Source organism: Apodemus sylvaticus, chromosome 5 (assembly GCF_947179515.1).
Source record: "Apodemus sylvaticus chromosome 5, mApoSyl1.1, whole genome shotgun sequence".
In the NCBI taxonomy this organism is placed as follows: Eukaryota; Metazoa; Chordata; class Mammalia; order Rodentia; family Muridae; genus Apodemus; species Apodemus sylvaticus.
The window spans coordinates 45,257,280-45,273,691 of record NC_067476.1 but is presented as its reverse complement, the minus strand read 5'-3'; the positions used below and the strand labels follow the sequence as shown (position 1 = coordinate 45,273,691).

The 16,412-nt window shown below is 41.0% G+C and overlaps 1 protein-coding gene across 8 annotated transcripts in view; it reads left to right on the top strand.

The window, feature by feature from the left end:
• The window catches only part of Cobll1 (cordon-bleu WH2 repeat protein like 1), a 155,374-nt gene that overhangs the window by 72,644 nt on the left and 66,318 nt on the right, over nt 1-16,412 (top strand). For all 8 annotated transcript variants that reach the window (XM_052182591.1, XM_052182589.1, XM_052182586.1 and 5 more), the window contains one exon: nt 16,050-16,238. In XM_052182591.1, the coding sequence (XP_052038551.1) occupies nt 16,050-16,238 (189 nt within the window). The remainder of the gene's footprint in view (nt 1-16,049; nt 16,239-16,412) is intronic.

Genomic DNA, 16,412 nt, shown 5'->3' with positions numbered 1-16,412 from the left:
AATTAGATGTAAATGAGACAATGAAGAATGAATCAAAATCATAAAGGCAAGGAATCTCTTAAGTCAGAGTGGGTGTCCATGAAGGCTTGTATGTGAATGTTCTGACCAGCAGCATTTTCAGTAGCTACAATGGAGGAAAACCCAAGTGTCCATCAATTGGTGACGACTGAGTCATAGCTTTATACAGTCACTGGCTCTAGGTGATAAGGAATAACAAAGCTTGAGTGTAGAGTATGGCATAGACAGCCTTGAAAGTACTGAGCGCTATGTAGGAAGCCAGATACAAAACTCACATGTTGCATGATTCAATCTCTATAACATTTCTTCAAAAACAAATATATAGATAGAGACAGGAAATACATCAGTGTTGTCGCCTGGCACTATGTGGGCTTAGGCTTAGAACAAAGATACTATAAACAAACAGAAAATGGTCCTTGAGAAATGATTTCTGTGTGTGCACACAGGCCAAAATTGGGCTTTGGATTTCTTGAAGTTGAAGTTACAGGCATTTGTGCCGCCAAATGTTGGTGCTAGGGCCCACAGTTGTGAGTCCTTCAGTGGACAGTCAACGTTTTAAAGCAGTAAACCATCTCTCTCATCACCAGAAGTGATGTTATATAAAAGAAGCATACAGATGCCAGAGGAGGAATGCTGACGATCTCATTCAACCCTAGATTTTTTATAAAAGCAAAGGCAGCAGCCACCATTGATGAGAGTTTTATTGCAAGGCAATCTATACTACCTGAGCCCTAAGTTTTATGTTTCTATTGGATGGCATTGAACATCATTTTGTGTACCTAGTAGCCAATTTTAAACCTTTACAGTTTAAGTTTTATTATACTTCCATGTGTGAGCACATGTATGTGTGTGTATGTGTACGTGTACATGTATATTACACCAAACTTCTGTGGAGGACAAAGGACAACTGTGTAGAATCATTGATCTCTTTTCACTGAGGTTCTGGGAATAGAACACTTCTGTGGTCAGGCTGGTGATGACTTTCCTCATGAATTCAAACCTTTCCCCTCATCTTAGAACTGGAATATATCTTACTGTGTGGAGGGGCTTCTGCTATTGAGTTTATATTATTGGTCTGCTTTTTTTTAGTTATAGATATGAAAATTCTTTTTTCTCTGAGTTATCTTTTTATCTTCTTAACTTTCACATAACTAAGTTGTAAATTTTGATTCAAGTCAATTTATCAGGACTTCAAAGTTGTTACCTTCTTTTTAAATCTCTGATGAATGAATGGTCCCTGAGAACCTTTGGTCCAGCATGTAGCTCCAAATATTTTACCTGAAATGGTTTTCATGTAAACACTGAATAGTTCATGTTTTACATCTATATGCTAGCATTTGGTTAATTTATGTCATAGATTCTGCCTTAGATTTTAACACTTCTTGAGACGTTGTTCTCCGGTCGTTCTCTGTGTTTGTCAGAGGACTGATGGGATAACTGTTCTGGGAAATCATTTCAAGGGGTTTTCTTCCTCTTTCTGACTGATTTATCCCGACCTTTCGTGCTTCCCAGAACAGATTTAACACAATGTGGACAATGACTGGATGCTGCTTAATACTTACCAACCTTCATATTGGCTTTTGAGATCACGACTTCTATGTAATTTTTTCTTTCACTCTTTGGTTGTCTGACCTATCTTCCTTTTATGTGGAAGATAGTTCATTCCTACTGTTTATTATACACACACATACACTAAAATACTTACAAATCTCATGTTTAATTTTTATAGTTTTTTTACCTGTCATGTTTTTGAAAACTAATAAAATACTTTGACTCACCTTTTAATGCTTTGGATAAATACTTCTTTGCATCTGTTTGTTATGTCAGATTGTAAGAAAATTATGCATGGATACATTTTGTCTTTGATCTGTTACCTTTTCTTTGCATCTTTCTGAGTAAAGTATTTATTAACCCCTTGAAACAGTGAATGTAGATGCTGAATCTATAAAATAAGCCTTTTATATTTAAATTTTAGTGTGCTGATAGAAAACATATTCTAACTTTTGCCTAATTATCTCTCCCTACGTCTTATTAATAGAAATAAGTTGTGGTACCAATGAGATTTTCTTTTTTAAGAATTATTTATTTTTAAAATGTTTTTAAAAAAAACATTTACTTATTTATGTGTTTTGCCTGCACATATCTATACAGCACTTTTGTAAATTACAAATGGATGTAAGCTACCATGTGAGCGCTAGGAATTGAACCCAGATCCTCTGCAAAAGGAGTCAGCACTCTTAACCACTAAGCTATCCCTCCAGCCATGATTTTAATTGCTTTTTAAATAATACTTATTTTATTATTGCATATATGTGCATGTGTACACTCACACTGTGTGGCAGTCTGAGGAGGTCTTTGTGTCGGTGAATCCCACAGTCCCTCTTTATATGAGTTCTGGTGATTAAGCCTTTTTGTTAGGCTCATATAGCAAATGGCTTTTACCCACTGATCCAACTCGCCTGCTGCCTCACTTACTCTGCCTTTTTTGACCAAGTTTCAGATATTTCTTGACTTCTCTGTATCTATCATAGAAGGCAAGCAAACACAAGATACAAGGGAAGCTTATGAGAGAGGATGTTAAGACCAGCTGCTACTGTCATTTATGTCTTCTGGAGCAGAAGCATGTGAATGGAACTTGATTGGAATATGGTTCAGGGCTTTGGTTTGTTATAGAGCAAAATGATTAGTAACTTTTGTATGTACTCCATGGGATGGAGAAGGGCTTGTGGTAGATCCCCGATATTCCAGGGGATCTGTAATGTAAAACAATTGCAAATAGAAAGCACAACCCTCAAGATGCTCCGAAGTTACTATTTTTCATTTGTCAGAAGCTCATTTATTTCCTAGTGTGTTTGCCAAGTAAGAGAAAGGATCTAGGGACCTTTTCCAGATTTCCAATTCCTTGGAGCCCCAGAAGAGACTTGAAAGTGTCTAAGAGAATGAAGAATTCTCACAAGTAGGAGTGAGTCCTGTCCACATGACTCTTCTCACCAAATATTGCTTAGATTAGTTCAGCCTGTGTGCCCTGACCAAGTTCTACAGAGCTTGTGTCTGTTTTCAGTGTCTAAACCAGAGCCATGCTCAAGTCTGAATGATACTCGATGATACTCTAAAATACCTTATTGGAAAAATGCTAAAAGATAACTCAGTGGTCACATACAGTGTCATCAGAACTTCACTACCTGGGAGCCTGTGTGAGATTTCCCCAGCCTGCTAGGGAGAAAGCAGTCACTGCTGGGGAGGCTGGGGTTGCTACAGATGGAATCTGCTTTGCCACATACATAGCAGACCTTATTTAGTTTACCCATGTTAAGCCTGAGGAGTTTGGCATTCATTTGTGGTCATAGCACATTTCTGTGGGCCTTGGGACAAATTCCTTCCATTTCTATAAACCATTCTTAAAGTATAATGACAACTGCCTCGTAAGACTTAATGCAAAATTAAAAAAAATAATGTCTGCATAAAGCTTAGTGTTAGGTATTCATGGATTGTATTCTTTTCTCCTCCGCTGCTTGGCCTTGCTGGTCCATGATTTATTTTTACTCTGTATGACTCTCTTGAGCTCCCAAAGGGATGCTGTGCTATGGCTGTTGGGAGCCCTAGCACGGGAACCAGCAAACTTGAGCTTAAAACTCTGTTCTACTCTGACTAGCCAGGTGCCCTTGGCAGCCTCCCCAACCTTCCCATATAGAAGTTCCTTCAGTAGTACAACCTCATGGTGTATGAAGAAGTTCCAGACACATCTGGAAATACCGAAGATGGTTCTTTGTGCTGTATAGGTTTATGTCAACTCAGCACAAGATAGAGTCACTGGAGATTAGTGAGCTTCAAGAGAAATGCCTGAATTAAGATCAGGCTATAGGTAGTCCTGTAGGACATTTTTATAATCAGTGATTGATGTGGAAGGTGAACAGGTGGCCCTGGATTCTCTAAGCAACCAGGCTGAGCATGCCACGAGGGGCAAGACAAGCAGTAACCTTCCATGCCTTCTGCATCAGGTCCTGGTTTCTACCTTGTTTGAGTTCCTGCCCTGACTTCGAAGTCTTTAATGATGAACAGTGGTATGGAAGTGTTTTTTGGTTATGGTGTTTCATTGTAGAGCTAGAAACCTTAATGAAGACCACCTTCCCCCCCTCCTCCAGCATCATTTTCTTCATAGTCTTCTTCCTTAGTCTTAGTTGTTGTCTTCCTCCTCCTCCTCCTCCTCTTCTTCCTCCTCCTCTCCCCCACCTCAAATTGAGACAAACTCTTGCTGTTATCTGGACCATTGTCAAACTTCTGTATCAGCCTCCTGGAACACCATATCTGCTAAGATAATTTCTAACACATTCAAGTGTTTCCTCTTGAGGATATTGGATAACACTATTTTGTTTTATATTCTTGTCCTTTATTGGAATTTGTAGTTGGGCGTAGATGCTAGTTGGGTAGGTGCTTTGCTTGCTTTGGTGTAGAGAATACCCATTGTTTTTGTATTTGCTTTGTAGTGCCAAATGTCAGGAAAGGATGAGTCACAGCCTTGAAAGAGAATGGAGAACACAGAATTAGATTATTTCTTTTTGATACCAATCATGATTCTCATTGGATAGTCAAGGGACACTATAGCCGAGACATTTCTAGTCTGACTCATAGAACTTTGATGTGGCCTTGGGTAGGTTACTTGCCTGGGCAGAATGAGAGAAATTTATTTCTACTCTTGATCTTAAACCTTAGCCTCCTTTGCCCAAGTAGTGGAAAATGTACACACATATAAGGGGTGTGTGTGTGTGTGTGTGTGTATCTGTCTCTCTTAGGACTTCGAGTGACCAGTTCCATTTGTGACAACTTGTAATGTGTTACAGAATATACTGCTCCTGACAATCCATCCAAGTTTCTCTGGCAGTGCAAAACGAATGCATCCCTCAGTTAAGTCAGCAAATATACATAGAATTCCCCTTCTGTGCCAACTTAATTTCTAATGAGAGGGTCCAAGTCCCAACTTTGAGGGAACTTGTATCTGAACACTAATGAACAACTAAAGGCATGATCTAGGTAATTGGTGGTAGTGATAGGTAGGGTGAGGGCAGTGTCCTGTTCTGAGGGGATATACTGGGCAGGACTGGGGTTGATGTATCTTGAGAAGTTTGGAAATAGAGCAACAAGGGCTTTTTAAAAATTGATTATGTATAATAAGGGCTTCACTGTGAACTTCCGACACACGTGTAAGGTATTTTGATCATCCTCCACCCTCCATGCATCCCATTACCCCCTCCTCTCCTTAATCCCTTCAGGAGGAAGTGTATTATTGAAAGACAGAATGAGCCCAAGGAATAGGTGATTACAGTGCTTGGGAGTGGTTTTGGGTGAGGACAGCTGTGCTCATGTCCTCAGATGTGGAGGGACTGGGTCTGTTTGAGAAAACAAAAGACACCAGTGTGTGTTACCCACGGAATAGTCACTGGGCACCATAGGGAAGCTCATGCGTCCTGTGGCTTGCCCAGCTGTCAAGCATGCAGCGGTCTCATTTGGACGGCTGTGCAGTGTGGACCACCCTACCCCTGACATTGCTGATGGAGTTCTGGAGAAGGAGTTTTCCTTTGTAAGGTTTTGGTGCTGTTGCTGGTTTTCTGAAATAGAAGAGAAACCTCCCTGGGGCCTTTAAAGGGAATGAAAGGACTCTGGGATTCATTGTCAGTCCAAGGAAAACCAGCAGAAGACCAGAGATGTGGAAGAGACCCGTTGAATTTAGGAAATGACCCTGACTACTGTGAAGAGAATGGATTTCAAGGGAGAGGCCAGACAACAAAAAACAGTCAGGAAGTAACGAGAGCCCTATCAACTGTGAGGGAGGTGATGGCTGAATTCTGCAGATGGTAGCAGAGGATCTAGAGCAAGGAGCACAGGTTCCTCTCTTTTACACAAACTAGCCTGTAGTGTTTGGAAATAGATTGCAATTAGGTCTAAGAGGCTGAGAAGAATCAAAATGGGCTTAGGAGTGTTGCTTGAGTTCCCTGTAGGGTTAGTTGGAGTCACATAGGTAGGGGAAGGTTTATATGAGAATAAAGGCTGGGAAAGAAAGCCTGGGTTCCGTAATGTTGGAGATACACACATGATACAGCCAAGTGAGGTGACTGAGAGATGGGGACAGTAAGTGAGAGCTTAGTCGACAGGTGTGAGTTGCAGATCTGTAGTGGAGAGTCATCCACGTGGAGATGCCATTTAAATCCTGCAGGTGCTGAGGACTTCACTTGGGAGTACAGGTGTAAACATGGGAAAGGGCACAGTATGGACAGCAGAGTCTCTGACTTGAGAACAAACGCAGCACCTGAGAGGACAGTAGTGGATTCTGGCATGACAGTGAAGAAGGAAGATCATAGTGGATTGTGCTCTCACTAGGAAGTCCACGGAGCATCCCAGGTGGAGAGCTTTGGCAGGCGTGAACCAGTGCTCAGCAGGACTGAGATGGCCAAGCTCAGTGCTCGACTTAGACCTGGGAATGCCATTAGTGCTGTCACCAAGGGAAAGGTCAGCTGAGCCAGTGCGGCCAGTCTTCTTGTGCTGCCTTTCCTCCTTGCTGGTCACATTGAAAGTGGCTCGGATGTGAAGTCAGTCTTGTTCTCTACTGTTCACGATTCTACCCAGAGCGCAGTGTTAAACCCACCATGGAACAGATTTTATTTAACTAAACCTTCTCTTCCCTCTGTACACCCACATGGAGAAATATCCACGTTGAGGAGTCAGTCCCCATAGTATTATGAAGAGGCAGAGTTGGAGGGCCCCAGAATCGCTCTCAGTTATTTAGAAGGAGGGGCTAACCAACCACCACACTGGGAAGACTCATGCATAATAGAACTTTGTATTGGGAGGGTGAGAGTGCTTTTATATTTGTGTTTTGGTCTTGCATTGTATAATTCAAAGGCTATTAAGTCATATTTCCATGCCTTTGTTGTTAATAGTGAAGCTAGAGCTGTAAGAATATTACATAGCATAATAAAGCAGAATATTACATAGCATAATAAAGCAGAGGTGCTAATACGTCAGGCAGAGACACTCGGGAAGGAGCAGCCCTCGCTCAGACGCCATTTTCACCTTTTCTGTGAAACGAAGCGACTTTTGATTTTAATTCCGTTATTTTCTGTTTCTTCCAAGTTTCTGTTTCTTCTCCATCTTTTATGGATATCAGTTCTGACCACAGTGGAGTTATGATCGTACTAGACACAGAAATTTAAGTGTCCTAGACTTTTAAAAAAATGATGAAAGGCTCAGTGTTAGCTGTAGGATCCCAGTGGAAATCAGAGGCAGCTGAGGTTTTGGTATTTAAGAATGTGTCTCTGGGGGAGGGTGAAGAGATGGTTCAGTGGTTAAGAACACTGGCTGCTGCTCTTTGAGAGGACCTGGGTTCGATTCTCAGCACCCACAAGGCAGTTTATAAGTGTCTCTAACTCTAGTTATAGGTGTCCAATACAGACATACATGCAATCACAATACCAATGCACATGAAAATAAATGCATAATTCTTAAAAATGTACCAATGGGTGTGATGATCAGTTAGTCTGGATTTAAAAACACCTAAGAAAAATGCTTCTGGGTCTGCCCATGGTCATGTTTTCAGAGAGGTTTAACTGAGGAGGGAGGAGGACCACTGATCGTGGAGGGTACGGTGCCAGAAGCTGGGGATGAAGACACCAGTGTTCATCTTTCTCCTTGACTCCTTGACTGTGGGCAGACACAATGTGACCATTGCCCTCCTGCTGCCATAGCTGGCACCCCTTTATTACTGTGCCTTCCGCCATGATGGATCCTTAGATTTCAAGTCAAAATAACCCCTTTTTCCCCTGAAGTTGATTCTGTTAGGTGTTTTGCCACAGAAGCGTAGTAATACATTGGGTATGTGAAATTATAGATTTTTTTGATATATTTTTTATTTACATTTCAAATGATTTCCCCTTTCCTGGCTCCCCACTCCCCGAAAGTCCCATAAGCCCTCTTCCCTCCCCCTGTTCTCCCACCCACCCCTTCCCACTTCCCGGTTCTGGTATTTCCCTGTACTGCTGCACTGAGCCTTTCTAGAACCAGGAGCCACTCCTCCGTTCTTCTTGGACATCATTTGATATGTGGATTATGTTTTGGGTATTCCAAGTTTCTAGGCTAATATCCACTTATCAGTGAGTGTATACCATGATTGATCTTTTGAGACTGGGTTATCTCACTTAATATGATGTTCTCCAGCTCCATCTATTTGTCTAAGAATTTCATGAATTCATTGTTTCTAATGGCTGAATAGTACTCCATTGTGTAAATATACCACATTTTTTGTATTCATTCCTCCGTTGAGGGCCACCTGGGTTCTTTCCAGCTTCTGGCTATTATAAATAGGGCTGCTATGAACATACTGGAGCATGTATCCTTATTACCTGCTGGGGAATCCTCTGGGTATATGCCCAGGAGTGGTATAGCAGGGTCCTCCAGAAGTGATGTGCCCAGTTTTCTGAGGAACCGCCAGACTGATTTCCAGAGTGGTTGTACCAATTTGCAACCCCACTAGCAGTGAAGGAGTGTTCCTCTTTCTCCACATCCTTGCTAGCACCTGTTTTCTCTTGAGTTTTTGATCTTAGCCATTCTGACTGGTGTGAGGTGACATCTCAGGGTTGTTCCTGAGGATCATTAAGCTGTACAGTAGATTGGGGCAGTAATTTGACTCGGCTGGCAAGAGCACTTGCTGCCAAGCTGATAGGAGTTCAATCTGCAGGACTCACGTGCTGGAAGGAGCAAACCAACTCCTGCAAGTTGACCTCTGTGGATGGATATATGTGTCTTCCCACCTCTTTATAAGATTGAGAACAAACGATTCCACAGTGGTTTACTGTGACTTGTTGGTTTTAAGGGTTGATTAATTTTTCTTCTAATTGGAAGAATTTTTTTTGTCTCAAATACATTTTCTCTTCTCTTTTGTACCTTCTCTAACTCTGAGATTTGCCAAGGATGGCAGCCCTTGCTGAGTAGGCCATGGTAGCCATGCTACTGGTAAGAAAGCCCTGCTGTGAAAATCCTTACTTTTCTTTAAAAGACGTGGGGCACAGCTGTCAATCAGCTCAGTGATGGAGCACATTCCTAATTGCTCAATGCCATGAATTTAGCACCAAAATCAAGCAGCTAATGGGATGTGTGGCTTTAATGATAATAACTGTCATTCCAAGTTTTATATCTATTATGTAATCATGTGTGTGTGTGTGCGCGCACGTGCGCACTTGCACGTCTTTGGGGCCCATGGGAAACAAGGAAGAAGAGGCTGTTTCATGTTGCAGCACTGCAGTTAATATGGCTGTGAGCAGCCAGATATGGGTGGGAACCAAACTGAGGCTTCATGCAAGAGCAGCCTATGTTCTTAACTGCTACACCATCTCTTCAGCTAGGAAGCTATAATTTTAGTGCACTCATGGAAACTAAGATCTGGTGAGATGCTCGGCAGTTAAGGTATCTGCTGGTTATCCTTAAAGGTTAAGTTTCAGGTCCCCAGAATCAAATATAAGATGCTGGGCAGGCATGGGGACTTGCCTGTAATTCCAGCTCTGGAAAGCAGAGGGGTAGGGGATCACAGGAACAAGCTGGCTTAGCTGTATCTGTGAGCCTTGCATTGAGGGGTGTGCCTCAATAGTAAGGTAGAACAGCCTTGGCAGATGGCTTCTGCCAACAACCTTGGGTCTCCACATACACTGGCATACATGCTGACATACATTCGCCACACATGAGAAGTGGTAATAAAGATTCATATTTGTAGACAGTAGTTATTATGGAATACTTGTGTCCAGCTGTCTTCTCTCTTCCCTTCCCTTTCCCTTGCCTTCCTCTTCATTAGTAGAATTTTCTGCATTTAGGTATAATCTATATTTGGATTTTTTTTTATTGGATTTGGGTGATATTCAGTTCCTTTACTGCTTCATGTCATGTCATAAAAGCATGAACTCCAGAAGTCAGTGTGTTAAAATGTAGTCAAGTTTTTCTGTTGACAGATCAAGGGTCATAGAAGTTAAAGTATTAAAGCTGTTTAGGATTCAGGCCAAATCCAGGCCTCCTCCTGGTATTCTTTTCATGAGATTAGACAACAGAAGATGGAGTAAGTGACCCAGATAGACAATCCCGCAGTTTGTGAATGGGTCACAACACTAGCTGGCAGGACATGCTCTGCAGGGAAGTCCCACTGTGCCTGCAGGAGCTGAGTCACTGTACTCTCCTAAGCTCACCTAAGCCTCCTCCCCACTCCCATACAGCCATTTTGAGCTGTTGTTATGGCTTTGGTTTTCAGGGTTCTCCATGTGCTTGATGACGTCCTTTGCTGTGTATCCTCATACCTTCCTTTTCTGGTCATTTCATACTGTGAAAGTCTTACTCTCTTGTATTTAGTCTCCCAGGTACCTGCGTGTTCAGTACCCCACCCCCCAAAGAGACAAAAGCGTTGTTAATTAAATCAATAAAAGGAGACTTGAGGATATTCTTTAGGGCAATTCTACATAAATTGCACTTTGCATCAGCCTGTGGATTATTCTGTAATTGATGTATGTTAGTGATTAGAGATGGAGTTTCATCACCAGCTCACAGTAGCTTAAGATGCAAGGCAGCAGCTCTCACATAAAATGACAAATGTGAACATTTATTTTGGGTCTGGGTTCAGGAAGTTTTCCTTCTCTGCGTGTGGAAGGGCTGTAAACAGCTGAAGCTGCAGCATCTGAGGAGAACAGTAAAAATGGACGACAGGAAAGCAACACACGGGGCTGGTTGTGGCGACCTCTGATCTGCTCCTGATGCAGTGCCGACAGAGGCTTTAGGCATTGGACAGACATTGTTAAGAATGGGAATTTTGAGTTTCAGAAACCTGAAGGAAATGTGACTCCCAAAAGTGGGGGAACCTGCAGTCGTTTCTAATTCATTTTCTTGCTGATATAAAAGGAATTTTCCAGTCACCGGTGCTTTCTGATTAGTTTTTGCTCATGTGTAAGTAGACTATTGACCTAAGCACATTACCTGTACTAAGCCACTTTATTGAATCCTCTTAGGTTTTCAGCTGATTCACCAACTTTTTATCTCCTCTTCTCGGTAGAGTTTTATCATAGTGTACAGTTCTACAAGTATGTATGCCTTCATTTGCTTTCTCTGACTGAAATATAAATTGTTTCTAGGCATTTTCCATGTGTTTAGAGTTCTTCACCCAAATCCAGTGCATTAATATTCCCCATATATAAAAACGTTTGCTTCCCAGGAAAGTTAGATTCTCTTGTCATGAGTACAGTACTTTGCACAGCTAGCTTTATGTAATCCATCATCAGACATAATGGTAATTTTGTATATCCGTCAGCCCTGCAGGCCATGCCTTTGAAAGTCATATTCGAATTATGTGTCTTTAGGTCTCTTGTGCTTATTTGTATCAGATATAAAAATTATCTATTATAGGATAAACGTTTGTAATATAAAATAGTAGTCAGTTTCTACAGATTAAAGTTTAGCGTAGAGTAACATTTTCCTTTGCAGATTAAAAAAAATACTTTTTGTATATAGTAACAGTTTTAAACATTTATTTTTATTGTAATGCATGAAAGAAGCCTTTCCTAAATACAAATCTGATTTGGTGACTAAAAATTAAAGACTAGTTATTTTAATAACCTGGTATACAAACAACTACCTTTTTATTGCAGTTGCTTGGGTTTATTTAAGTATAAATTTAATGAGTGGGAAGATGGTATATTTATCTAAGAGTGGATCTTACATTTTCTCAGGAAATGCAAATTTTAATTCTGTATTTGTCACGGGAGGAAAGGAATAATACTCTTTCTTTCAAAGCAATTTGCTTTTTAAATATATTTTGTATATGTAAAAGTATATTGCTACATACACATTTGCGCACCTTGTACGTGTCTGCCGCTCATAGAGACCAGAAGAGCATATCCAATATGGAACTAGAGTTACAGATGGGCATTAGCTGCCATGTGGGTGCTGGGAACCCATCCCACGGTCTCTGAAAGAGCAGCCAGTGCTTGTAAACTGAGCCATTTCTCCGGCCCTACAATTATTTGTTTTTTTAAAATAACATTTCACACTTTTGATTTTATTTAAATATTAAATAATATGTTACAGTGGGTTTTTTTTAATCACATTTCATTTTTCAAAGGCCATCACATCATTTAATTGTTTCTGTAAAAATTGTTTTCGGGAAGTCCACTCTTTCTATTTCCAAATAGCCTCATTGGCCTTTTAGACACTGAGAATATTTATTAGTGTATATAAACAGTATAACTGTTATAGTTACAGTTACAACTCTTCATGTTGTGACAAAGTACATAGCAAAAACACCTTTAGAAAGTGTAGACCATCATGGCAGGGAGGCCGGGGGCATCCTTGGTCAGTAAGGAGGAGGGGATGATTGTGCAGGCTGGAGCTCTGCTTACTTGATTTCTTGGATTTGGTTTACACTGCTAGCCCTTGGAATGGCACCACCCATATAAGGATGGGCCTTCCTCCCTCAGGTAAACCTTTCCAGAAACACTTTCACAGGCCTACCCATAGGTCTGTTTCTTAGGTAATTCTACACTTTTTTTTTTTTTTTTTTTAGCCAAAACACCAAATGATTTCTCCTAGGTGATTTTAAGTGTATCCATGTTAATTGTGGATATTAACCAGTTATAAATCTATCTCTTGTCAGCTTGATAATCAAACAGTTTTTAAGCCATAACCCCACATTATAGTCTTCAAAGGCTCATGGCCATCTCATTAAACAAAAGGCCTTTGGTTCATCTGTAAGACACTTTGGACTTTTGAACAATGCTCGAACTGTTAATAATTTGGGATTTGTGAGGCTTTGTAAAATATGTTTTAAAAACTACATTATTCTTTCTTGCATTATACAGAGGGTCAGTGTAGATCTATATATTCCAAAGAAAAGGAATAGAGGCAAAGAAAGGGAAAACACCTCTCTTGTCAAATTGATTTGCATTTCTAAAAGTTGGTGCCTTCCATAGATGGGGTCTTACCTTCAGGACATCTTCCCTGCTACCCACTAAAGAGTACAAGATTTTCTGGCACTAAATAATCCTCAGGTTCATATCCAGATAGGAGGCGTATGATGCTCTCACTCCAGTAGACTTGGCCAGACCAGGTCCTTTGGTTATGCCATCTATGGTCTCCATAGCTTCAAATGTAGACTGGCTCCGCTCTGAGCCTGCAGCTTTTCTTAGTGGACATCAGTGGTACTAACGTTTCCAACACACTGGGTTCTTCATTGCAGCTGGACGTTATCTCCATGTGTCATGGAGCAGTGTTTCAATGTGGGGAGGCTAACTTTGCTTGGTCTAAGTGGCTTTATTACAACCATGATGTAAAATACCATGATCCTATAAGGTCTGCGTTTTTCACACACTAATAAAATCAGCACCTTGTGTATGATGTTCCCAAGTTCTGCAGCCAACTCAAGATATAATCTGTACTCCTCTTCCATAGCTACATTAGCCTTCATGTTTTGTGGGACTGAAATCTAGGAAAATAACTTTTCCTGAGTAAATATTTATAAGCAGGGAATCACTTCAACAGGGAAGACTAATCTTTGGCATTTTCAATTCAGAGTCTTTATTGTCAAATTGATTTGCATTTCTAAAAGTTGGTCCCTTCCTTAGATGAGGCCTTGCCCTCAGGACATCTTTCCTGTTACTCCCTCAAGAGTACTAGATTATCTCTCTGTCACAGATTAATCTCTTTGCTGCTATTTCGTCTGTCACAATCTCATGTGTACCTTTCACCATAGTCAAGTTCCTTTCTGTGTGCTAAACTGCATACTTTTAAATTTCTGCTGTGAATCTCACAGAAACCTCAATAAATAATGTGAGCAAACACTTGCTTTTAGCCTCACTCAAGTTTTTAGAATGCAGCCATGCTTGTTGCCAGAGTATAACATGAATGGGCTCTAACCCAGTTCCTGATAGAGTTCATCCCAGGAAACTCTCCAGAGCCTGACCTTTGCTGCCTGTATCCCTGAAGGCACTCTGGTCTTCTGAAGTCCTAACTGACACATTCAGTTCTGTTCATAGCATTTTTGGGCTTCTCTCGCCTGCAGCTCCAAAGCCTTCCATATTCCCTCTACACATCAGTTTTACAGGTCTGTGAACCACAAGGTTAGGAAAGTTACTTTGTGTTTCTGTTTTTTATTTTATTTTTTCCTTACAACAAAGTGTTCGACGAAAGCAGTGAAGAATGTATTTTGGCTCCTAATTTGGCAGTATATTCTGTCATGGTGAGGAAGTCTCCATAATTAGGATTTCAGGGCAGGGATATATGAATGTCAGCGGTCCCTCCCATTCTCCTTTCTCTGCCATCTGGGCCCTAGCCTTCCGGAAGGTGGTGCCTACATTCAGGGTGGATCTTTGCTGCCTCAGTTAAACTCGTCTGAAAATGCCCACTGGGTAACAGTTGTGTCCGGATGTGTATCTTACAGACAGTGAGGGAGATCATTGTTCAGTGCTAGGAGCAGTACCAAACACAGCCACTTACAGCTTACTTTCTTCTTTTCTGGTACCATAAATCCAGGGTGGTGATCTGGTAATCAGGGAGCTATTGAAAAAAATTGCTAGATTTAGAGATTCAGTTGAAAACACTGTTTATCAGTTCAAAGAAGAAAGAAGCTCTGTGTGCATGTTTGGGAAGTGAAGGAAACTAGATGGTAAAGGATAGATAAGGTGTCTTAGTCAGGGTTTCTATTCCTGCACAAACATCATGACCAAGAAGCAAGTTGGGGAGGAAAGGGTTTATTGAGCTTACACTTCCATGTTGCAGTTCATCACTAAAGGAAGTCAGGACTGGAACTCAAGCAGGTCAGGAAGCAGGAGCTGATGCAGAGGCCATGGAGAGATGTTTCTTACTGGCTTGCTTCCCCTGGCTTGCTCAGCCTACTCTCTTATAGAACCCAAGAATACCAGCCCAGAGATGGTACCACCCACAAGGGGCCCTCACCACTTGATCACTAATTGAGAAAATGCCCACAGTTGGATCTCATGGAGGCACTTCCCCAACTGAAACTCCTTTCTCTGTGATAACTTCAGCCTGTGTCAAGTTGACACACAAAACCAGCCAGTACATAAGGCTTATCTGGATAGAGAAGTAGGGTACACTAAACTGGAAAGAAAGCAGGAAAGACTCAGGGACTACTGTGAGGTGTACAGTACAACAGTCCATCTTGAGACATTGTTCATAAGTTATCAAAGAAGAGGTGATAGTCTTACTTCAGTAGGACTGAACACATTGACTGAACTGGATGAAGGCCAATAGATTCTCTTTACCCTGCCTTCTTTGTTTAAGAATATGAGAATTATACATCGAAAGCTGTGGGTTGCATAGACATTTTTATAAAGATGCGAACTGCCATTTTCACTTCATCCCCATAGCCTTGACTCTGCTCCTTTCCCCATCTCCTGTTAGTCATCTGCATTCACATAGCTTCTTTCTACTTTTAGGTCGGACACAGAGAAATGATTCTTTGAACCTATATAAAATCTAGGATCCACAAATGAGTGAAAACACACATGATTTGTCTTTCTGAGCCAGAACTCACTTACTGTTGTAATAATCCTCAGTTGCATCAGTTTTACTGCAAATGACATAATTGTATTCTATAGCTGAATCACTTGCTATTGTGTGTGTGTGTATACCTTTATGTGTTCTTGTTGATGGACACCTAAGGTGATTCCAAGGTGTGGGTGTTGTAAATGCTGGGGCAGTAAACATCTTTTAACAAGGATGCTGTGGTATCCTGATTTAAGAATCCTTTCAGTGAAGAGCTGAGAGGCACAGCTGGGTCACACGGTCCATTGGTTGTGATTTAACCCACAACCTTCATACAGATTTCCAAAGTGGCTTGAATAGTTTACTGTTGTACTTAACTGTTTGTAAGGGCTCCATTTCCTGTAAATCTTAACAGTGTTTGTTGTTATTTTTTTCCTTAATGTCCAATGTTCTGATTAGGATCTAGGTAATACTAGAAAGCATCTTTTTTATTTTTTAAATTTTCTTTTTTATTGTAGGAGGAAAACAAAGGCCAAGGCACCTCTTCCTCCCGCCGAGATGAAGGGCACGGATGCCTCTTCTGCTGAGGACCCTGTAGAATCTCCTGCTGTCATCACTGAGCAACAAGACAATATGATAGATAAAGACATCGAACTCTCAGTGGTCCTGCCTGGAGATATTCTCAAGTCCACGACTGTTCATGGCAGGTACGCTTACAGTAGCTAAAATACCAGTGCCCTCCTCTCTTCTGCCACCAGGTCTTCATTATCTTCCTTTGACATCTGTTGACATTGAGTTATTATATGTTTTTTAAAGCAATGGCTAAAAGAATAGTCAGTCTTTTCTAGCAGTGTGTTAATATCAAGCTTCTATATTATACC